At 44.1% G+C, this 23,519-nt stretch overlaps 1 protein-coding gene across 1 annotated transcript in view; it reads right to left on the bottom strand.

Moving 5' to 3' along the window:
- Nucleotides 1-22,094, bottom strand: part of LOC129822415 (arylacetamide deacetylase-like) — a 40,888-nt gene extending 18,794 nt beyond the window's left edge. The window contains exons 1-2 of the mRNA XM_055880683.1: nt 21,606-22,094; nt 2,136-2,364 (exon numbers count right to left, since the gene is read on the bottom strand). Of these exons, the coding sequence (XP_055736658.1) occupies nt 2,136-2,364; nt 21,606-21,746 (370 nt within the window). The 5' untranslated portion in view covers nt 21,747-22,094. The remainder of the gene's footprint in view (nt 1-2,135; nt 2,365-21,605) is intronic.
- Nucleotides 22,095-23,519: the final 1,425 nt, after the last annotated feature.

Here is a 23,519-nt window from a genome sequence, read left to right as displayed (position 1 = left end):
CTGTTGTGTCCTCAGCAAACTTAATGATGGTGTTGGAGTTTTGCTTGGCCATGCAGTCATGGGTGAACAGGGAGTACAGGAGGAGACTGAGCACACACCCCTAAGGGGCCCCCGTGTTGAGGATCAGCTTGGCAGATGTGTTGTTGCCTACCCTCACCACCTGGGGGCGGCCCGTCAGGAAGTCCCGGATCCAGTTGCAGAGGGAGGTGTTTAGTCCCAGGGTCCTTAGCTTAGTGATGAGCTTTGAGGGCACTATGGTGTTGAACGCTGATCTGTAGTCAATGAATAGCATTCTATACATACTGTGGGTGTTCCTCTTGTCCAGGTGAGCAGTGAGGAGTGCAATTGAGATTCCGTCATCTGTGGATCTGTTGGTGCGGTATGCGAATTCGAGTGAGTCTAGGGCTTCCGGGATGATGGTGTTGATGTGAGCCATGACCCGCCTTTCAAAGCACTCCATGGCTACAGACGTGGTGCTAATAGAGCACATAGGACAGATGTACCGCTTATTAGACTTGCTTTCAATAAGAATGACAGATCTATAACGTACATTTCTATCTGAATTTGGTCAGGTCGCGCAAAAAGTGACATATTGCAGCTTTAATTTGCATATACCCGGCCCATTCCCTTCCCCCATATCGCTTGGGCCTCTGGTTATTTCTTGTCTGGATACCCAGTGCTGACAATCAGCCCAATGAACCTCTCCGACATTACATTGTGGACGGGTGGGTGCATGGATGAATTCATAGTTTTATTTCACTTTTATTTAACCAGGTAGGCCAGTTGAGGACAAGTTCTCATTTACAACTGCGACCTGGCCAAGATAAAGCAAAGCAGTGCGACCAAAACAACAGGGTTACACATGGAGTAAACAAGCGTACTGTCAATAAAACAATAGAAACATCTGTATACAGTGTGTACAAATGGCTAGAGAAGGTAAGGCAATAAATAGGCCATAGTAGCGAAGTAATTACAATTTATCAAATTAACACTGGAGTGATAGATGTGCAGATGATGATGTGCAAGTAGAGATACTGGGGTGCAAAAGAGCAGAAAAGTAAATAAAAACAATATGGGGATGAAGTAGGTAGATTGGATGGGCTATTTACAGATGGGCTGTGTACAGCTGCAGTGATCGGTAAGCTGCTCTGACAGCTGATACTTAAAGATAGTGAGGGAGATATAAGTCTCCAACTTCAATGATTTTTGCATTTCGTTCCAGTCATTGGCAGCAGAGAACTGGAAGGAAAGGCGGCCAAAGGAGATGTGTTTGCTTTGGGGAAGACCAGTGAAATATACCTGCTGGAGCGTGTGCTACGGGTGGGTGTTGCTATGGTGACCAGTGAGCTGAGATAAGGCGGAGCTTTACCTAACAAAGACTTATAGATGACCTGGAGCCAGTGGGTCTGGCAACGAATATGAAGCAAGGGCCAGCCAACGAGAGCATACAGGTCACAGTGGTGGGTCGCAGTGGTGGGTAGTATATGGGGCTTTGGTGACAAAACAGATGGCACTGTGATAGACTGAATCCAATTTGCTGAGTAGATTGTTGGAGGCTATTTTGTAAATTACATTGCCGAGGTCAAGGATCGGTAGGATAGTCCGTTTTACGAGGGTATATTTGGCAGCATGAGTGAAGAAGGCTTTGTTACGAAATAGGAAGCCGATCCTATATTTCATTTTGGATTGGAGATGCTTAATATGAGTCTGGAAGGAGAGTTTGCCGTCTAGCCAGACACCTTGGTATTTGTAGTTGTAGACATACTCTAAGTCAGAACCGTCCTGAGAGGTGATGCTAGGCGGGCAAGTGGGGGGGTGCGGGCAGCAAACGGTTGAAGAGCATGCATTTAGTTTTACTTGCATTTAAGAGCAGTTGGAGGCCACGGAAGGAGTGTTGGATGGCATTGAAGCTTGTTTGGAGGTTAGTTAACACAGTGTCCAAAGAAGGGCCAGATGTATACAGAATGGTGTCGTCTGCGTAGAGGTGGATCAAAGAATCACCCGCAGCAATGAGTGGATGGATGGATGTGGGTGAATGGATCAGTGGATGGATGGATATACTGTATAGATATACGCCTTGACTAATTGCTTGCTTGGTAGATGGATGAATTACCAAGAACCTAATGGCTACTCACTGGCACTGCCCAGGCACCATCCTCCTCCGTGCAGGTATATGACTGCTCTCCTCAGCTCGGTGTCGCCACCCTGCCGTTTGGGCTGGTACACCACCACCTCCACCCCATCGAACAGCTCCTCTGTAACGTGCACACGTTGGTCTGACACGGGCAACACCCGCTCAGCGAACGTGATGAACATCATCACCCCCATGTAGTCCTTCAACCCCAGCAGCTCACTGAAGTCTGCCTGCAGAGAGAGATGCAGAGACATGTTGGAGCAGAGAGATAGAGAGAGATGCAGAGACATGTTGGAGCAGAGAGGTAGAGAGATACAGAGACATGTTGGAGCAGAGAGATAGAGAGAGATGCAGAGACATGATGGAGCAGAGAGGTAGAGAGAGATGCAGAGACATGTTGGAGCAGAGATGTAGAGAGAGATGCAGAGACATGTTGGAGCAGAGAGGTAGAGAGAGATGTAGAGACATGTTGGAGCAGAGAGGTAGAGAGAGATGTAGAGACATGATGGAGCAGAGAGATAGAGAGAGATGCAGAGACATGTTGGAGCAGAGAGGTAGAGAGAGATGTAGAGACATGTTGGAGCAGAGAGGTAGAGAGATGCAGAGACATGATGGAGCAGAGAGGTAGAGAGATGCAGAGACATGTTGGAGCAGAGAGGTAGAGAGAGATGTAGAGACATGATGGAGCAGAGAGGTAGAGAGAGATGCAGAGACATGTTGGAGCAGAGAGGTAGAGAGAGATGCAGAGACATGTTGGAGCAGAGAGGTAGAGAGAGATGCAGAGACATGTTGGAGCAGAGAGGTAGAGAGAGATGCAGAGACATGTTGGAGCAGAGAGGTAGAGAGAGATGCAGAGACATGATGGAGCAGAGAGGTAGAGAGAGATGCAGAGACATGATGGAGCAGAGGTAGAGAGAGATGTAGAGACATGATGGAGCAGAGAGGTTGAGAGAGATGCAGAGACATGATGGAGCAGAGAGGTAGAGAGAGATGCAGAGACATGATGGAGCAGAGAGGTAGAGAGAGATGCAGAGACATGATGGAGCAGAGGTAGAGAGAGATGTAGAGACATGATGGAGCAGAGAGGTTGAGAGAGATGCAGAGACATGATGGAGCAGAGAGGTAGAGAGATGCAGAGACATGTTGGAGCAGAGAGGTAGAGAGATGCAGAGACATGATGGAGCAGAGAGGTAGAGAGAGATGCAGAGACATGATGGAGCAGAGAGGTAGAGAGATGCAGAGACATGATGGAGCAGAGAGGTAGAGAGATGCAGAGACATGATGGAGCAGAGAGGTAGAGAGATGCAGAGACATGTTGGAGCAGAGAGGTAGAGAGAGATGCAGAGACATGATGGAGCAGAGGTAGAGAGAGATGTAGAGACATGATGGAGCAGAGAGGTTGAGAGAGATGCAGAGACATGTTGGAGCAGAGAGGTAGAGAGAGATGCAGAGACATGTTGGAGCAGAGAGGTAGAGAGAGATGCAGAGACATGATGGAGCAGAGAGGTAGAGAGAGATGCAGAGACATGATGGAGCAGAGGTAGAGAGAGATGTAGAGACATGATGGAGCAGAGAGGTTGAGAGAGATGCAGAGACATGATGGAGCAGAGAGGTAGAGAGATGCAGAGACATGTTGGAGCAGAGAGGTAGAGAGATGCAGAGACATGATGGAGCAGAGAGGTAGAGAGAGATGCAGAGACATGATGGAGCAGAGAGGTAGAGAGAGATGCAGAGACATGATGGAGCAGAGAGGTAGAGAGAGATGCAGAGACATGATGGAGCAGAGAGGTAGAGAGAGATGCAGAGACATGATGGAGCAGAGAGGTAGAGAGATGTAGAGACATGTTGGAGCAGAGAGGTAGAGAGAGATGCAGAGGCATGTTGGAGCAGAGAGGTAGAGAGATGCAGAGACATGAAGGAGCAGAGAGGTAGAGAGATGCAGAGACATGTTGGAGCAGAGAGGTAGAGAGATGCAGAGACATGATGGAGCAGAGAGGTAGAGAGAGATGCAGAGACATGATGGAGCAGAGAGGTAGAGAGATGCAGAGACATGTTGGAGCAGAGAGGTAGAGAGATGCAGAGACATGATGGAGCAGAGAGGTAGAGAGATGCAGAGACATGTTGGAGCAGAGAGGTAGAGAGATGCAGAGACATGATGGAGCAGAGAGGTAGAGAGATGCAGAGACATGAAGGAGCAGAGAGGTAGAGAGATGCAGAGACATGTTGGAGCAGAGAGGTAGAGAGATGCAGAGACATGATGGAGCAGAGAGGTAGAGAGATGCAGAGACATGAAGGAGCAGAGAGGTAGAGAGATGCAGAGACATGTTGGAGCAGAGAGGTAGAGAGATGCAGAGACATGATGGAGCAGAGAGGTAGAGAGAGATGCAGAGACATGATGGAGCAGAGAGGTAGAGAGAGATGCAGAGGCATGTTGGAGCAGAGAGGTTGAGAGAGATGCAGAGACATGATGGAGCAGAGAGGTAGAGAGATGCAGAGACATGTTGGAGCAGAGAGGTAGAGAGATGCAGAGACATGATGGAGCAGAGAGATAGAGAGAGATGCAGAGACATGATGGAGCAGAGAGGTAGAGAGATGCAGAGACATGATGGAGCAGAGAGGTAGAGAGAGATGCAGAGATAGAGAGAAAGAAAATGGCATACAGTTATGAGGGATGATGTGAGGGTGGACAAAAACAGAGGGAGAGAGAGAGAAAGAGAGATTTGTATCGATAAAAATAAAGAAAAAGGAGTCTGTTTCAAATCTGAGGGAATCAGATGATCATTACATAACCATGCAATCTAAACAGGAGAAGAACAAGCAGGGGATTAAAGGGCTTTCCCCTGAGTCATGTGAGCTTCAGAGAGAATCTACAGCAGAGGGTTCCAGCTGTCCACCAGGGAGAATCTACAGTAGAGGGTTCCAGCTGTCCACCAGGGAGAATCTACAGTAGAGGGTTCCAGCTGTCCACCAGGGAGAATCTACAGTAGAGGGTTCCAGCTGTCCACCAGAGAGAATCTACAGCAGAGGGTTCCAGCTGTCCACCAGGGAGAATCTACAGTAGAGGGTTCCAGCTGTCCACCAGGGAGAATCTACAGTAGAGGGTTCCAGCTGTCCACCAGGGAGAATCTACAGCAGAGGGTTCCAGCTGTCCACCAGGGAGAATCTACAGTAGAGGGTTCCAGCTGTCCACCAGGGAGAATCTACAGTAGAGGGTTCCAGCTGTCCACCAGGGAGAATCTACAGCAGAGGGTTCCAGCTGTCCACCAGGGAGAATCTACAGTAGAGGGTTCCAGCTGTCCACCAGAGAGAATCTACAGTAGAGGGTTCCAGCTGTCCACCAGAGGGAATCTACAGTAGAGGGTTCCAGCTGTCCACCAGAGGGAATCTACAGCAGAGGGTTCCAGCTGTCCAGCAGAGAGAATCTACAGTAGAGGGTTCCAGCTATCCACCAGAGAGAATCTACAGCAGAGGGTTCCAGCTGTCCACCAGAGAGAATCTACAGTAGAGGGTTCCAGCTGTCCACCAGAGAGAATCTACAGTAGAGGGTTCCAGCTGTCCACCAGAGAGAATCTACAGTAGAGGGTTCCAGCTGTCCACCAGAGAATCTACAGCAGAGGGTTCCAGCTGTCCACCAGGGAGAATCTACAGTAGAGGGTTCCAGCTGTCCACCAGGGAGAATCTACAGCAGAGGGTTCCAGCTGTCCACCAGGGAGAATCTACAGTAGAGGGTTCCAGCTGTCCACCAGAGAGAATCTACAGTAGAGGGTTCCAGCTGTCCACCAGAGGGAATCTACAGTAGAGGGTTCCAGCTGTCCACCAGAGGGAATCTACAGCAGAGGGTTCCAGCTGTCCACCAGAGAGAATCTACAGTAGAGGGTTCCAGCTATCCACCAGAGAGAATCTACAGCAGAGGGTTCCAGCTGTCCACCAGAGAGAATCTACAGTAGAGGGTTCCAGCTGTCCACCAGAGAGAATCTACAGTAGAGGGTTCCAGCTGTCCACCAGAGAGAATCTACAGTAGAGGGTTCCAGCTGTCCACCAGAGAATCTACAGCAGAGGGTTCCAGCTGTCCATCAGAGATAATCTACAGCAGAGGGTTCCAGCTGTCCACCAGGGAGAATCTGTCGGCAGAGGGTTCCAGCTGTCCACCAGAGAGAATCTACAGTAGAGGGTTCCAGCTGTCCACCAGGGAGAATCTACAGCAGAGGGTTCCAGCTGTCCACCAGAGAGAATCTACAGTAGAGGGTTCCAGCTGTCCGCCAGAGAGAATCTACAGTAGAGGGTTCCAGCTGTCCACCAGGGATAATCTACAGCAAAGGGTTCCAGCTGTCCACCAGAGAGAATCTACAGTAGAGGGTTCCAGCTGTCCGCCAGAGAGAATCGACAGCAAAGGGTTCCAGCTGTCCACCAGAGAGAATCTACAGTAGAGGGTTCCAGCTGTCCACCAGAGAGAATCGACAGCAAAGGGTTCCAGCTGCCCACCAAAGAGAATCTACAGCAGAGGGTTCCAGCTGTCCACCAGGGAGAATCTACAGCAGAGGGTTCCAGCTGTCCACCAGAGAGAATCTACAGTAGAGGGTTCCAGCTGTCCACCAGAGAATCTACAGCAGAGGGTTCCAGCTGTCCACCAGAGATAATCTACAGCAGAGGGTTCCAGCTGTCCACCAGGGAGAATCTGTCGGCAGAGGGTTCCAGCTGTCCACCAGAGAGAATCTACAGTAGAGGGTTCCAGCTGTCCACCAGAGAGAATCTACAGCAGAGGGTTCCAGCTGTCCACCAGAGAATCTACAGCAGAGGGTTCCAGCTGTCCACCAGAGAGAATCTACAGCAGAGGGTTCCAGCTGTCCACCAGAGAGAATCTACAGCAGAGGGTTCCAGCTGTCCACCAGAGAGAATCTACAGCAGAGGGTTCCAGCTGTCCACCAGGGAGAATCTGTCGGCAGAGGGTTCCAGCTGTCCACCAGAGAGAATCTACAGCAGAGGGTTCCAGCTGTCCACCAGAAGCCTCCAGCTGTCCACCAGAAGCCTCCAGCTGTCCACCAGTGGCCCCAGCTGTCCACCAGTGGCCCCAGCTGTCCAACAGAGGCCCCAGCTGTCCACCAGTGGCCCAGTCATAACATGCTGTGGTGGGGAGGCTAAGGACCCAGTTGCATAACACGTCTTTCAGCTATTCTCTTAGGTAAGGGATCATTATTCCTTAAGGTTAAACCTTAAGAGAAACAGTTCAGCTGTGTTATTCAACTGGGCTCAGGGCTGGGCAAGGAGTTGACTGGGGCCAATCAGCTGCCTACTGAGATCTCCTCATCCACTCTCTGTGCTCCCCAGAGAAGGATGATGTCGCCCCCTAAATCCACTGATCTTAAAGTGTTGTGTTACCTCCTTATGTATCAGGGTTTGGGGAGGGTAAGCTGCTAGCTCCGTGTCTAGCGTAACGTTGTAATTTTCTAGCCAGACGGTGGTCTCAGAGCTGACCTATTCTGCTGTAAGCTTGCAACTAGAATTATTAATCATTATTATAATTGTTTAATGCTCAATATCCCCATTGAACAGGGTCCAGATAAAAATGTTGTCCAGTCTAGAAGAATCAACTCAAATATTATCTCCAAATGATTATACAGTATAAAGCAGGACAATATTTCACTCCGTCCCGTTTGAGTGAGAGAATTGACCTAAATAGATTTTTTATCATGTGTAGCATGGGGTAAACTTCGTCAGGTATTCAGTCAGCGATTTGTATTAAATCTCGACAACTTCATTATCCACGGTCATGCCTGTCTCGCAGAAGGTCAAGCCTTTTCTGACACATTTTGGCCGGTGAATGGCACCCATATAAATATCAACAGAGAATGTTGATTGGATTGATTTTGAAAGAAACGTTCATGATTTGTGCTTTATGAAGGTCGGTCCGGTTTCGGTTCCATTATAAAAAAAAATATAGAGAATTTATTTTTATTGACATAAAATCCACTATGAATTATTTGGGTTGAATGTTGTAACAACACAGACTAAAACTATTAATACAAGTCCCATGATGGTAGGGACTGTCCATAACTGCTTATCACTTATTAACCTTCCTTTATTCACATCACTTTAATTAAATACTTCAGCGTTGTGTATATTACATTAGTTTTATTTGATGACTTTATTATTTCATTCCAAGTCATCGTCTGATCTCTATAGAGCTGCTGTCTGTCATCTGATCTCTATAGAGCTGCTGTCTGTCATCTGATCTCTATAGAGCTGCTGTCTGAATCATCATCTGATCTCTATAGAGCTGCTGTCTGAATCATCATCTGATCTCTATAGAGCTGCTGTCTGAGTCACCATCTGATCTCTATAGAGCTGCTGCCTGTCATCTGATCTCTATAGAGCTGCTGTCTGAGTCATCATCTGATCTCTATAGAGCTGCTGTCTGAGTCATCATCTGATCTCTATAGAGCTGCTGCCTGTCATCTGATCTCTATAGAGCTGCTGTCTCATCATCTGATCTCTATAGAGCTGCTGTCTGAGTCATCATCTGATCTCTATAGAGATGCTGTCTGAGTCATCATCTGATCTCTATAGAGCTGCTGTCTGACAAAACCACTATTTGTTGTTGTTCTTCAATGTAAATAAGACATACTTTTATGACTGCTGAATGCCAACTATCAGTCACTTAGATCATGTATTTTCAGGTAGAAATACCTCGCGAAGCAATTCCTCTCTATCCCACTCATGAGTTCTTATCTCCCTCGCTGGTCTACCGCATACAGACCGGACAAGTAGGCGCGTAATGGATTATGGTCATTGTAGTTAATCACCAAATTTTCTGAGCTAAACTATGTAGAATATTGGCCTGTTGGAAACTACAACTTCCAACTACATTGCACAGTTCGGCCTTGATCCGATTTATCTCTAGAGAAACAGCGTATAGAGCTCAAAGAAAAAAACAGAACGAAATGGAATTCAAATAATTGAACCGACATGGTCAATTAGTTGTTTAAAAAAATGAAAAATAACAGAAATGTTGGTTAATCGCTCAGCGCTTGGAAAGGTAGCACAAGAACTCAGAAAAAACAAAACAAATGTAACTTGAAATCATCTACCCAAACCAGGTGGCACAGACCCTTTCTCCTCCTAAAGCAAATTTGCGGGTGTTAAAATCTCGGTGTTGAGATAAAAAGTATTATGAGTGTCATATCTGAGTGTTGAGTCTAGACGGGTTCACACCAGTGTCATATCTGAGTGTTGAGTCTAGTGGGGCTCACACCACTGTAATATCTGAGTGTTGAGTCTAGAGGGGTTCACACCAGTGTCATAGCTGAGTGTTGAGTCTAGTTGGGTTCACACCAGTGTCATATCTGAGTGTTGAGTCTAGTGGGGCTCACACCAGTGTCATATCTGAGTGTTGAGTCTAGTGGGGTTCACACCACTGTAATATCTGAGTGTTGAGTCTAGAGGGGTTCACACCAGTGTACTATCTGAGTGTTGAGTCTAGAGGGGTTCAAACCAGTGTTATATCTGAGTGTTGAGTCTAGAGGGGGTCAAACCAGTGTAATATCTGAGTGTTGAGTCTAGTTGGATTCACACCAGTGTCATATCTGAGTGTTGAGTCTAGAGGGGGTCACACCAGTGTACTATCTGAGTGTTGAGTCTAGTGGGGTTCACACCACTGTACTATCTGAGTGTTGAGTCTAGTGGGGTTCACACCACTGTACTATCTGAGTGTTGAGTCTAGAGGGGTTCAAACCAGTGTTATATCTGAGTGTTGAGTCTAGAGGGGGTCACACCAGTGTCATATCTGAGTGTTGAGTCTAGTGGGGCTCACCCCAGTGTCATATCTGAGTGTTGAGTCTAGTGGGGTTCACACCACTGTACTATCTGAGTGTTGAGTCTAGAGGGGTTCAAACCAGTGTTATATCTGAGTGTTGAGTCTAGAGGGGGTCACACCAGTGTCATATCTGAGTGTTGAGTCTAGAGGGGTTCACACCAGTGTTATATCTGAGTGTTGAGTCTAGAGGGGGTCACACCAGTGTCATATCTGAGTGTTGAGTCTAGAGGGGTTAACACCAGTGTTATATCTGAGTGTTGAGTCTAGAGGGGTTCACACCACTGTACTATCTGAGTGTTGAGTCTAGTTGGATTAATACCAGTTGGATGGTAATTTACACCACCTTCGAGGAATAAATGAAGTGTTACTTGAATGGCAGTACAATCCCCACCGTGTGGTGTTGTTGTTACTCGACTGTGTCGAGTTCATTTCCTGTTAACTCAGAGTGATAAAGACAGGGGAGGGGCCTCATTATCATATTTCTCAGCATCCTTTGCTGCAGGTTGATTTTTACAACAGTTGGTTTTAATATATAGGTGTCTGCATGCACATTGATTCATTGATATTATACTACACAATGATAAATAATATAAATTTTTCTAAACTAAATCTATCTGTAACTGGTTGGACTTTTTCCACACGTAATTGAAATGGTTGTTCCAGTTTAGATGGTTAAGAAGTCTCCTTTATCAACCTTCCCCACTTTGACAGTCACTCTAACTGCAGTTGCGGTTGATTAAAAGTTCAAATTGTTGGCTATCCTGTCTCTGGCTGGATTCCAATTGGAATTATATAACACTTTGCAAGCCAGCATATTGTGACTTGCAGATTTCAGTGTTAGGGAATTAACACCTGTGGTGTCACAGTAATTTGATTTTTTGGGGGGTATTGTTAAACACTGTAGCGTGTAAAGCCTTATTTGCATATGTATTTAAAAGGGTGCCAGTACCACCATTTTCAGAGGTGCCAGTACCACCCATGACTGTGTTTGCTAGTGACAGAGACATAATTATTACATTCAAATGGCTTTCAGTCCTGTAGCCTTCACCAAGTGCCTGCCTGCCTAAGTGAAAGTTTTATCATAAAAATGTTTCATTCTTTTTGAAAATACATAGCTTTTTATTTGACAACCCCATACTTCAACATCCTAGTTTATCAACACTTTGAAAAGTATTATTTTTTTTTTTAACACGATATGAGATGGTCACATCAGAAAGTGTTAAATGTATATCGTGTCCACATAAATAAAACATCTCTGGTGTCATGCTGGCGTATAAACAGCAGTCTAAATTTGGTGGTCTTCCGTCCATAAATACAGCATCGATTTTCTTAATAGGGTCTATAATTAGAACAGATCAGCAGGATTACAATACCTGGATTAGCGTTTGACATAATCTGCTGTAACTGTCATTCAGCATGTCTGCATGTACACATCAACCTCAACGGAATCAATGTTAAAATAACACAATATTTTGAATGCACAGCATCTTTACATTGCCTATAACTAAACATGTTTTTAGGTACAGTAAAAAAAAGATATAGCCATTTATTTCATTTAATATTGTAACGGTTGTCCTCCTCCTCTTCGTCCGAAGAGGAGGAGTAGGGATTGGACCAAAGCGCAGCATATGTTGAATCTATAATTACGTTTATTAAAGAAAAGACGAAACACGAAGAACACTTGAAATGATTACAAAATAACAAAACGAACGTAGACAGACCTGAACTATGAGAACTTACATAAAACACGAAGAAAGCACGAACAGGTACAGACTACAACAAACGAACGAACAAACAAAACAGTCCCGTGTGGTGCACAGACACAAACACGGAAGACACCCACCCACAAACAAACAGTGTGAACAGCCTACCTTTATATGGTTCTCAATCAGAGGAAACGTCAAACACCTGTCCCTGATTGAGAACCATATAAGGCTAATTACCACTGACCTAAACATAGAAACACAAAACATAGAATGCCCACCCCAACTCACGCCCTGACCAACTAAAAACATACAAAAACAAGAGAAAACAGGTCAGGAACGTGACAAATATATAATAGTCAACTATGCATAGAAAAGAAGAGGATGTCCTCTTTACCCTCTTTATGTTAGGATAATCAAATCAAACGCTATTTGTCATATGCGCTCAAATACAACAAGTGTAGACTTTACCGTGAAACGCTAACTTAAAGGCCCTTAACCAACAGTGCAGTTCAAGAAGAGTTAAAAAAATATTTACAAAATGAACTAAAGTAAAATAATAACAATAACATAACAATAACATAACAATAACGAGGCTATATACAGGGGATACCGGTACCGAGTCAGTGTGCTGGGGTACAGGTTATAGGTCATTTGTACATGTAGGTAGGGCCTTAGTGACTATGCATAGATAATAAACAGTGAGTAGCAGCAGTGTACAAAACAAATGGAGGGGGATGAATAGGGAGAGGACCTGAGAATATTACCTTCACTCTCTTTATGTAGGGAGAGGGACAGGGAATGTTACCTTGATTCTCTTTATGTAGGGAGAGGACCAGAGAATGTTACCTTCACTATCTTTATGTAGGGAGAGGACCAGAGAATGTTACCTTTACTCTCTTTATGTAGGGAGAGGGACAGGGAATGTTACCTTTACTCTCTTTATGTAGGGAGAGGAACTGAGAATGTTACCTTTACTCTCTTTATGTAGGGAGAGGACCAGAGAATGTTACCTTTACTCTCTTTATGTAGGGAGAGGAACAGAGAATGTTACCTTTACTCTCTTTATGTAGGGAGAGGAACAGAGAATGTTACCTTTACTCACTTTAGGTTGGGAGAGGGACAGAGAATGCTACCTTTACTCTCTTTAGGTAGGGAGAGGAACAGAGAATGTTACCTTTACTCTTGTTATGTAGGGAGAGGGACAGAGAATGTTACCTTTACTCTCTTTAGGTTGGGAGAGGGACAGAAAATGTTATCTTTACTCTCTTTAGGTAGGGAGAGGAACATAGAAGGCTACCTTTACTCTTGTTATGTAGGGAGAGGAACAGAGAATGCTACCTTTACTATCTTTATGTTGGGAGAGGGACAGAGAATGTTACCTTTACTCTTTTTATGTTGGGAGAGGACCTGAGAATGTTACCTTTACTCTCTTTAGGTTGGGAGAGGCACTGAGAATGTTACCTTTACTCTCTTTAGGTTGGGAGAGGACCAGAGAATGTTAGCTTTACTCTCTTTAGGTTGGGAGAGGCACTGAGAATGTTACCTTTACTCTCTTTAGGTTGGGAGAGGCACTGAGAATGTTACCTTTACTCTCTTTAGGTTGGGAGAGGACCAGAGAATGCTACCTTAACTATCATTATGTTGGGATTGGGACTGAGAATGTTACCTGACTCTTGTTATGTAGGGAGAGGAACAGAGAAGGCTACCTTTACTATCATTATGTTGGGAGAGGCACCGAGAATGTTACCTTTACTCTTGTTATGTAGGGAGAGGAACAGAGAAGGCTACCTTTACTATCATTATGTTGGGAGAGGGCCAGAGAATGTTACCTTTACTCTTTTTATGTAGGGAGAGGAACAGAGAATGCTACCTTTACCATCTTTATGTTGGGAGAGGGACAGAGAATGTTACCTTCACTCTCTTTATGTAGGGAGAGGAACAGAGAATGTTACCTTTACTCTTTTTATGTAGGGAGAGGAAGAGAGAATGTTACCTTACTCTCTTTATGTAGGGAGAGGGACAGGGAATGTTACCTTTACTCTCTTTATGTAGGGAGAGGTACAGAGAATGTTACCTTTACTCTTTTTATGTTGGGAGAGGACCAGAGAATGTTACCTTTACTCTCTTCGTGTAGGGAAAGGACCAGAGAATGCTACCTTTACTCTCTTTATGTAGGGAGAGGAAGAGAGAATGCTACTTTGATTCTCTTTATGTAGGGAGAGGACCAGAGAATGTTACCTTGATTCTCTTTAAGTAGGGAGAGGGACAGAGAATGTTACCTTTACTCTCTTTATGTAGGGAGAGGAAGAGAGAATGTTACCTTGATTCTCTTTATGTAGGGAGAGGAACAGAGAATGTTACCTTCACTCTCTTTATGTTGGGAGAGGAACAGAGAATGTTACCTTTATGTTGGGAGAGGAATAGAGAATGCTACCTTTACTATCTTTATGTAGGGAGAGGACCATAGAATGTTACCTTTACTCTCTTTATGTAGGGAGAGGAACAGAGAATGTTACCTTCACTCTCTTTATGTAGGGAGAGGACCAGAGAATGTTACCTTTACTCTTTTTATGTTGGGAGAGGAACAGAGAATGTTACCTTTACTCTCTTTATGTAGGGAGAGGACCAGAGAATGTTACCTTGATTCTCTTTATGTAGGGAGAGGACCAGAGAATGTTACCTTTACTCTCTTTATGTAGGGAGAGGACCAGAGAATGTTACCTTTACTCTCTTTATGTAGGGAGAGGAACTGAGAATGTTACCTTTACTCTCTTTATGTAGGGAGAGGACCAGAGAATGTTACCTTTACTCTCTTTATGTAGGGAGAGGAACAGAGAATGTTACCTTTATTCTCTTTATGTAGGGAGAGGAACAGAGAATGTTACCTTCACTCTCTTTATGTAGGGAGAGGGACAGGGAATGTTACCTTTACTCTCTTTATGTAGGGAGAGGAACAGAGAAATGTTACCTTTACTCTCTTTATGTAGGGCGAGGAGCAGAGAATGTTACCTTTACTCTCTTTAGGTTGGGAGAGGGACAGAAAATGTTATCTTTACTCTCTTTAGGTAGGGAGAGGAACATAGAAGGCTACCTTTACTCTTGTTATGTAGGGAGAGGAACAGAGAATGCTACCTTTACTATCTTTATGTTGGGAGAGGGACAGAGAATGTTACCTTTACTCTTTTTATGTTGGGAGAGGACCTGAGAATGTTACCTTTACTCTCTTTAGGTTGGGAGAGGCACTGAGAATGTTACCTTTTCTCTCTTTAGGTTGGGAGAGGACCAGAGAATGTTAGCTTTACTCTCTTTAGGTTGGGAGAGGCACTGAGAATGTTACCTTTACTCTCTTTAGGTTGGGAGAGGGACAGGGAATGTTACCTTTACTCTCTTTGGGTTGGGAGAGGCACTGAGAATGTTACCTTTACTCTCTTTAGGTTGGGAGAGGACCAGAGAATGCTACCTTAACTATCATTATGTTGGGAGAGGGACTGAGAATGTTACCTGACTCTTGTTATGTAGGGAGAGGAACAGAGAAGGCTACCTTTACTATCATTATGTTGGGAGAGGCACTGAGAATGTTACCTTTACTCTTGTTATGTAGGGAGAGGAACAGAGAAGGCTACCTTTACTATCATTATGTTGGGAGAGGGCCAGAGAATGTTACCTTTACTCTTTTTATGTAGGGAGAGGACCAGAGAATGCTACCTTTACCATCTTTATGTTGGGAGAGGGACAGAGAATGTTACCTTCACTCTCTTTATGTAGGGAGAGGAAGAGAGAATGTTACCTTTACTCTTTTTATGTAGGGAGAGGAACAGAGAATGTTACCTTTATGTTGGGAGAGGACCAGAGAATGTTACCTTACTCTATTTATGTAGGGAGAGGGACAGGGAATGTTACCTTTACTCTCTTTATGTAGGGAGAGGAACAGAGAATGTTACCTTTACTCTTTTTATGTTGGGAGAGGAACAGAGAATGTTACCTTTACTCTCTTCGTGTAGGGAAAGGACCAGAGAATGCTACCTTTACTCTCTTTATGTAGGGAGAGGAAGAGAGAATGCTACTTTGATTCTCTTTATGTAGGGCGAGGAGCAGAGAATGTTACCTTTACTCTCTTTAGGTTGGGAGAGGGACAGAAAATGTTATCTTTACTCTCTTTAGGTAGGGAGAGGAACATAGAAGGCTACCTTTACTCTTGTTATGTAGGGAGAGGAACAGAGAATGCTACCTTTACTATCTTTATGTTGGGAGAGGGACAGAGAATGTTACCTTTACTCTTTTTATGTTGGGAGAGGACCTGAGAATGTTACCTTTACTCTCTTTAGGTTGGGAGAGGCACTGAGAATGTTACCTTTACTCTCTTTAGGTTGGGAGAGGACCAGAGAATGTTAGCTTTACTCTCTTTAGGTTGGGAGAGGCACTGAGAATGTTACCTTTACTCTCTTTAGGTTGGGAGAGGGACAGGGAATGTTACCTTTACTCTCTTTGGGTTGGGAGAGGCACTGAGAATGTTACCTTTACTCTCTTTAGGTTGGGAGAGGACCAGAGAATGCTACCTTAACTATCATTATGTTGGGAGAGGGACTGAGAATGTTACCTGACTCTTGTTATGTAGGGAGAGGAACAGAGAAGGCTACCTTTACTATCATTATGTTGGGAGAGGCACCGAGAATGTTACCTTTACTCTTGTTATGTAGGGAGAGGAACAGAGAAGGCTACCTTTACTATCATTATGTTGGGAGAGGGCCAGAGAATGTTACCTTTACTCTTTTTATGTAGGGAGAGGAACAGAGAATGCTACCTTTACCATCTTTATGTTGGGAGAGGGACAGAGAATGTTACCTTCACTCTCTTTATGTAGGGAGAGGAACAGAGAATGTTACCTTTACTCTTTTTATGTAGGGAGAGGAACAGAGAATGTTACCTTTATGTTGGGAGAGGACCAGAGAATGTTACCTTACTCTATTTATGTAGGGAGAGGGACAGGGAATGTTACCTTTACTCTCTTTATGTAGGGAGAGGAACAGAGAATGTTACCTTTACTCTTTTTATGTTGGGAGAGGAACAGAGAATGTTACCTTTACTCTCTTCGCGTAGGGAAAGGACCAGAGAATGCTACCTTTACTCTCTTTATGTAGGGAGAGGAAGAGAGAATGCTACTTTGATTCTCTTTATGTAGGGAGAGGAACAGAGAATGTTACCTTGATTCTCTTTAAGTAGGGAGAGGGACAGAGAATGTTACCTTAACTCTTTTTATGTTGGGAGAGGAACAGAGAATGTTACCTTTATGTTGGGAGAGGAATAGAGAATGCTACCTTTACTATCTTTATGTTGGGAGAGGGACAGAGAATGTTACCTTTACTCTCTTTATGTAGGGAGAGGAACAGAGAATGCTACCTTTACTCTCTTTATGTAGGGAGAGGAACAGAGAATGTTACCTTTACTCTTTTTATGTAGGGAGAGGACCAGAGAATGTTACCTTGATTCTCTTTATGTAGGGAGAGGACCAGAGAATGCTACCTTTACTCTCTTTATGTTGGGAGAGGAACAGAGAATGCAACCTTGACTCTCTTTATGTAGGGAGAGGAACAGAGAATGCTACTTTGATTCTCTTTATGTAGGGAGAGGACCAGAGAATGTTACCTTGATTCTCTTTATGTAGGGAGAGGGACAGAGAATGTTACCTTTACTCTCTTTAGGTTGGGAGAGGACCAGAGAATGTTAGCTTTACTCTCTTTAGGTTGGGAGAGGCACTGAGAATGTTACCTTTACTCTCTTTAGGTTGGGAGAGGGACAGGGAATGTTACCTTTACTCTCTTTGGGTTGGGAGAGGCACTGAGAATGTTACCTTTACTCTCTTTAGGTTGGGAGAGGACCAGAGAATGCTACCTTAACTATCATTATGTTGGGAGAGGGACTGAGAATGTTACCTGACTCTTGTTATGTAGGGAGAGGAACAGAGAAGGCTACCTTTACTATCATTATGTTGGGAGAGGCACCGAGAATGTTACCTTTACTCTTGTTATGTAGGGAGAGGAACAGAGAAGGCTACCTTTACTATCATTATGTTGGGAGAGGGCCAGATAATGTTACCTTTACTCTTTTTATGTAGGGAGAGGAACAGAGAATGCTACCTTTACCATCTTTATGTTGGGAGAGGGACAGAGAATGTTACCTTCACTCTCTTTATGTAGGGAGAGGAACAGAGAATGTTACCTTTACTCTTTTTATGTAGGGAGAGGACCAGAGAATGTTACCTTTATGTTGGGAGAGGACCAGAGAATGTTACCTTACTCTATTTATGTAGGGAGAGGGACAGGGAATGTTACCTTTACTCTCTTTATGTAGGGAGAGGAACAGAGAATGTTACCTTTACTCTTTTTATGTTGGGAGAGGAACAGAGAATGTTACCTTTACTCTCTTCGCGTAGGGAAAGGACCAGAGAATGCTACCTTTACTCTCTTTATGTAGGGAGAGGAAGAGAGAATGCTACTTTGATTCTCTTTATGTAGGGAGAGGAACAGAGAATGTTACCTTGATTCTCTTTAAGTAGGGAGAGGGACAGAGAATGTTACCTTAACTCTTTTTATGTTGGGAGAGGAACAGAGAATGTTACCTTTATGTTGGGAGAGGAATAGAGAATGCTACCTTTACTATCTTTATGTTGGGAGAGGGACAGAGAATGTTACCTTTACTCTCTTTATGTAGGGAGAGGAACAGAGAATGCTACCTTTACTCTCTTTATGTAGGGAGAGGAACAGAGAATGTTACCTTTACTCTTTTTATGTAGGGAGAGGACCAGAGAATGTTACCTTGATTCTCTTTATGTAGGGAGAGGACCAGAGAATGCTACCTTTACTCTCTTTATGTTGGGAGAGGAACAGAGAATGCAACCTTGACTCTCTTTATGTAGGGAGAGGAACAGAGAATGCTACTTTGATTCTCTTTATGTAGGGAGAGGACCAGAGAATGTTACCTTGATTCTCTTTATGTAGGGAGAGGGACAGAGAATGTTACCTTGACTCTCTTTATGTTGGGAGAGGAAATAAAACCCAAAGATAATGGACCCCCCCCCCCCACTCCTTCATACCCAGGGTTGTACCATCCCGCCTCCTCCCCCTCCGTCCCCCACTCTCTTCCTCCCTTCCAGGGGTGTACCACCCCGTCTCCCTCCCTCCCCTCCTGCCTCCGCCTTGTCCCCCACTCCCTTTCTCCCTTCCAGGGGTGTACCACCCCGTCCCCCGCCCCTCTGTCTCTCACTCCCTTCCTCCCTTCCAGGAGTGTACCACACCGTCCCCCGCCCCTCTGTCCCTCACTCCCTTCCAGGGTTGTACCATCCTGTCTCCCTCCCCTCCTGTCTCCCCTCTGGACCTTGGAGGGAGGGTAGAGGGGACATTGCCGGCGGTTCCCCACTATATGGTCACCATTACAAGTTGCAAGGGTGGCAGTACAATATTGGTTGCTTATGATGTTATTATAGTTCAAGTTTCACCTTCATGAATAATTGTCTAAGAGGTTTGGAGGGTGGGTTTTTCATATTTTAAGCAGCCAAGTTAACTATAATGTATAGCCAAGTTTAGAAGATAAATCCTGTAGAATATAATGTAAATATCTATCTATACGATTCCCATTGACAACATTAATAGAAATCCTATAGGAGAAAAAAAAAAACATTGACATCTGATAGGAACCTATAGGATTCCGAAACAAAAATCCAATTTGATTCCAATTAGAATCCAATAGAAAGGTTCTATCAGATTTTGGAACCAGTCCTATTGGACTCTATGAGATTCTATCCTATATGGTTTTGTCTTATAGGATTCTTTATGATTCCGATACCAATAGAAAAATGGCAAGGAGTTGACTGGGGCCAATCAGCTGCCTACTGAGATCTCCTCATCCACTCTCTGTGCTCCCCAGAGTAGGATGATGTCGCCCCCTAAATCCACTGATCTTAAAGTGTTGTGTTGCCTCCTTATGTATCAGGGTTTGGGGAGGGGTAAGCTGCTAGCTCCGTGTCTAGCGTAACGTTGTAACTCTCTAGACAGACGGTGGTCTCAGAGCTGACCTATTCTCTGAGACCACTATAGCATGTATAGGAGGAGAAAGGGTCTTACGCGTCTATCCATGCAACCAGGTCCCAGTAAACCTGGGTAGATGATTTCAAATGACATTTGCCTTATCTGAGTTGTTATACTACTTTTCCTCATAAATCCATTCAGTCAAGGTTCCCTGTTGGCAGTGGCGGTTCTAGCTTGTATGGCTCCCTGGGCGAACCCCCCCTTCAGCACCCCCTCCACCCCAAAAAAACTGTAACTGTAATTTTTATTCAAACATTTAGAACAACAGAAATAAATGATCATAACATTTAAAACGATATAAATATAAATATCAAAAAGAAGTAGCAAAGACAAATAGAAACTAATTTGTGTTGATTTGGCACTCGAGCATCAATGCATTACACATCCACCAACACCGTCAACCAAGTCAAGACTAAACCAATTCACCTTGGTGGTGTGCAGACTGGGTGTATATTATTCTTATTCGCACAAACCATAAAAAAATGCAACATTATGTCTGTGAAACTATATATTTACAATATTATGAATGAATTGTGGTTCATTTGGTAGCATTTCGTAGTGTGACTGTTTTTACTAATTGCATCAGTAAAAATTGCATTGTACAAAGTTAGAGGTACACTATTTGATAGATTCCCCCACTCCCCCTACATCGGGCTTCCAGTGGGGAGACCCAAGGTCAACCTACGCCCGCCCCCCTCCCCATCTCGTACTTCTGAGTGGGAGACCTTCCCAGGCAGTAGCCTGGCTAGCTCACAAACTAGAATCAGGGCGCCCACTCCAACAAGGTTAATATACCCACAGTCCCACACGGTGACATGATATCATTGACCTGACGTGCAAATGAGTGATAGAAAACCAATCACATAAATGTCACCATTACGATTTTTTTGTGCGGGCGCCCCATGCTGCCCCCCGGCAAGGTGCCGCCCTGGGCGGCTGCCCATGTCGCCTATCCCTAAATCCACCACTGCCTGTTGGTACTGTATTTATATGCGTGCCATGCACCGGACAAATATGCACCAGAAAAGGCATGGTCCTTGCTCTTGGACAGAGACAGGTATGACCGTGGATAATTAAGTTGTCAAAATGTAATACAAATAGGTGACTGAATACCAGGGGAAGTTCACCCCTTGACCCCCCATGATCAAAATACATTTGTTTCACTTCTCTCACTTAACCTGAACTGAGTGCAATATTGTCTGCTTAATAAGCAGTTACAATGGGGATATTGAGCATTTTTCCACAAAACAATAATAATGAATAATTCTAGTTAGAAGAAATTTAGCCTGGTTTCAACACATTTTTTATATTTTATCATTTGAAATAATAAATACAATGTTGAATTATATCATATCTAAATCGATAAACACCTCTGGTGTCATGCATGCTGGGGTATAAACAGTTTGGTATTCTTCCGTTCATAAATACACCAGCGCTTTTCTTAATAGGGTCTATAATTAGAACTGGTGAGTAAGATTACAATACCTGGATTAGCGTTTGACATAATCTGGTGTAACTGTCATTCAGCATGTCTGCATGTACACATCAATCTCAGCGGAATCCATTTACTAGGCTATAGCCTACTAGGCTATTTACCAAGTCTATTTACCGTGCCAAAGGACTGGCCAATAACCACGTAATTCTAGTCAAACAATAACATCTTAAAACCATACATGTAATTATGCCAATAAAGATATTTTAGGCATGACTCCCACGCACACCCGAGAAACCCAGTTTTGCGTACGATCCCTCTATAATAGTAACTTCACAACAATATTTAAACACATCAACAGGATAAGTCTGCATCAAATATTTTCTGAATCAAAAACTAATATTCTAGCGCATTGTAAAATCCATTCTTGCATTATTCTTACCAGGTGGCTGAGACTTCTGAAGAAACAGTCGGTCAACATGAGTTTCCATCTCTCCTCTATCTTGTCTGGAATGGGCTGGTAAACATAATAAGAGGTGAACGCTCCTAAAGACAGGAGTAAAAATATGCCTTTCAACTGCATTTTACGAGGAGTCCGCAACTATTGATGGCAGGGTGCAGAAGGAAACTATGTCAGTTTTGCTTATTATCAAGTCACTTAAGTCTAAGCAAAGCGTAATCTTGTATTAATGTTGGAACTGAGCCAGCCAGATATGAAAGCACGTGCAAGAGTTATCTGATCATTATAAGCGAGCATGATCATAGCTTTTCACCGTGACTATCACTGCCTGCGCACAGCAGGCGGTCGTGTCGTAGGATTCCCTGTCCTTCACACCCATGGAAAGAGAACAATGTGTTAATGCGCGCGGGTGGGTTGAAGTGCGCCAGTGAGTTGAAACGATCGAACTGAAGGGTTAGCACCCCCCTCCCCTCCCCCCTCCCTCACTCCACTTGGTCCCCAACCGCGTGAGAAACATGAGCCAGAAAACTTGCTGCGACAGCACCAAAACTTGCTACGACCGCGCAACTTTCACCACTGCGACGCCCTCTATATTTGTTCGCAGGTTGCAGGATATTATATCGGCGTAGAATGCAAAGTGTTAAGGATTCCGACTTGTAGACAATAATTTCACAATTATACACATTCTTCAGCCCGAAGCGCAAAATATGGTGTCAGCACTCTCCACCCAGGCGAGATGGACGCAGCCAACAATTTATGTATGCTAGGTGAGACCCATGGGATGCTGTTTTGAAGCCTCCGCGCCTCCATCTTGGCCCTCCCCCACATCATATAAAAATATTTTGGAAGGTACGGAAATGCATTTATTAATGTCTACATTCGTTTTTTTCCATGTTTATTCTATTACAGACAACTTAATATAATTTTAAAGTATGCATTATGTTAAATTATGTTAGCTAAACAAAGAAAAATAATAAATAATAATATATATATAAACATTTTCCTTAAACACCCACACAAGTAGAAATCCTGTTTTTTTGAGCTGAAAGATGATGGCCAGAACCATGATGTTGTACAACGATGTAATTCAATACGTTTCAGTCTAAACCGTTCAACATTCTGTCTATGGTGGATTTGCAATTTAGATCAAGTGTTAATATATAACTGAACAATTTAGATAATGGATTAATGTATCGCTGCGTAATCTATGTAATGCAGTGATGTATAGCCATCTAGCTTGCTGAAATTATAACAGAGAGAACTAACAATATAGCCATTTGATAATGTCCGTGTGCATGAAGGATGTCTGGAATCCGACACGGTTTCACTGGAATTATCAAGTGGCAAGAGTCAGACAAACGGCAACCCTCAACATGACAACAGCTACTACAGTCAGACAAACGGCAACCCTCAACATGACAACAGCTACTACAGAGTCAGACAAACGACAACCCTCAACATGACAACAGCTACTACAGTCAGACAAACGGCAACCCTCAACATGACAACAGCTACTACAGAGTCAGACAAACGGTAACCCTCAACATGACAACAGCTACTACAGACAGACAAACGACAACCCTCAACATGACAACAGCTACTACAGACAGACAAACGACAACCCTCAACATGACAACAGCTACTACAGACAGACAAACGGCAACCCTCAACATGACAACAGCTACTACAGTCAGACAAACGGCAACCCTCAACATGACAACAGCTACTACAGAGTCAGACAAACGGCAACCCTCAACATGACAACAGCTACTACAGACAGACAAACGGCAACCCTCAACATGACAACAGCTACTACAGTCAGACAAACGGCAACCCTCAACATGACAACAGCTACTACAGAGTCAGACAAACGGCAACCCTCAACATGACAACAGC

This window comes from Salvelinus fontinalis, chromosome 24 (genome assembly GCF_029448725.1).
Source record: "Salvelinus fontinalis isolate EN_2023a chromosome 24, ASM2944872v1, whole genome shotgun sequence".
NCBI lineage: Eukaryota > Metazoa > Chordata > Actinopteri > Salmoniformes > Salmonidae > Salvelinus > Salvelinus fontinalis.
The sequence above is the reverse complement of the archived record's forward strand: the minus strand, read 5'-3'. Positions and strand labels throughout refer to the sequence as shown.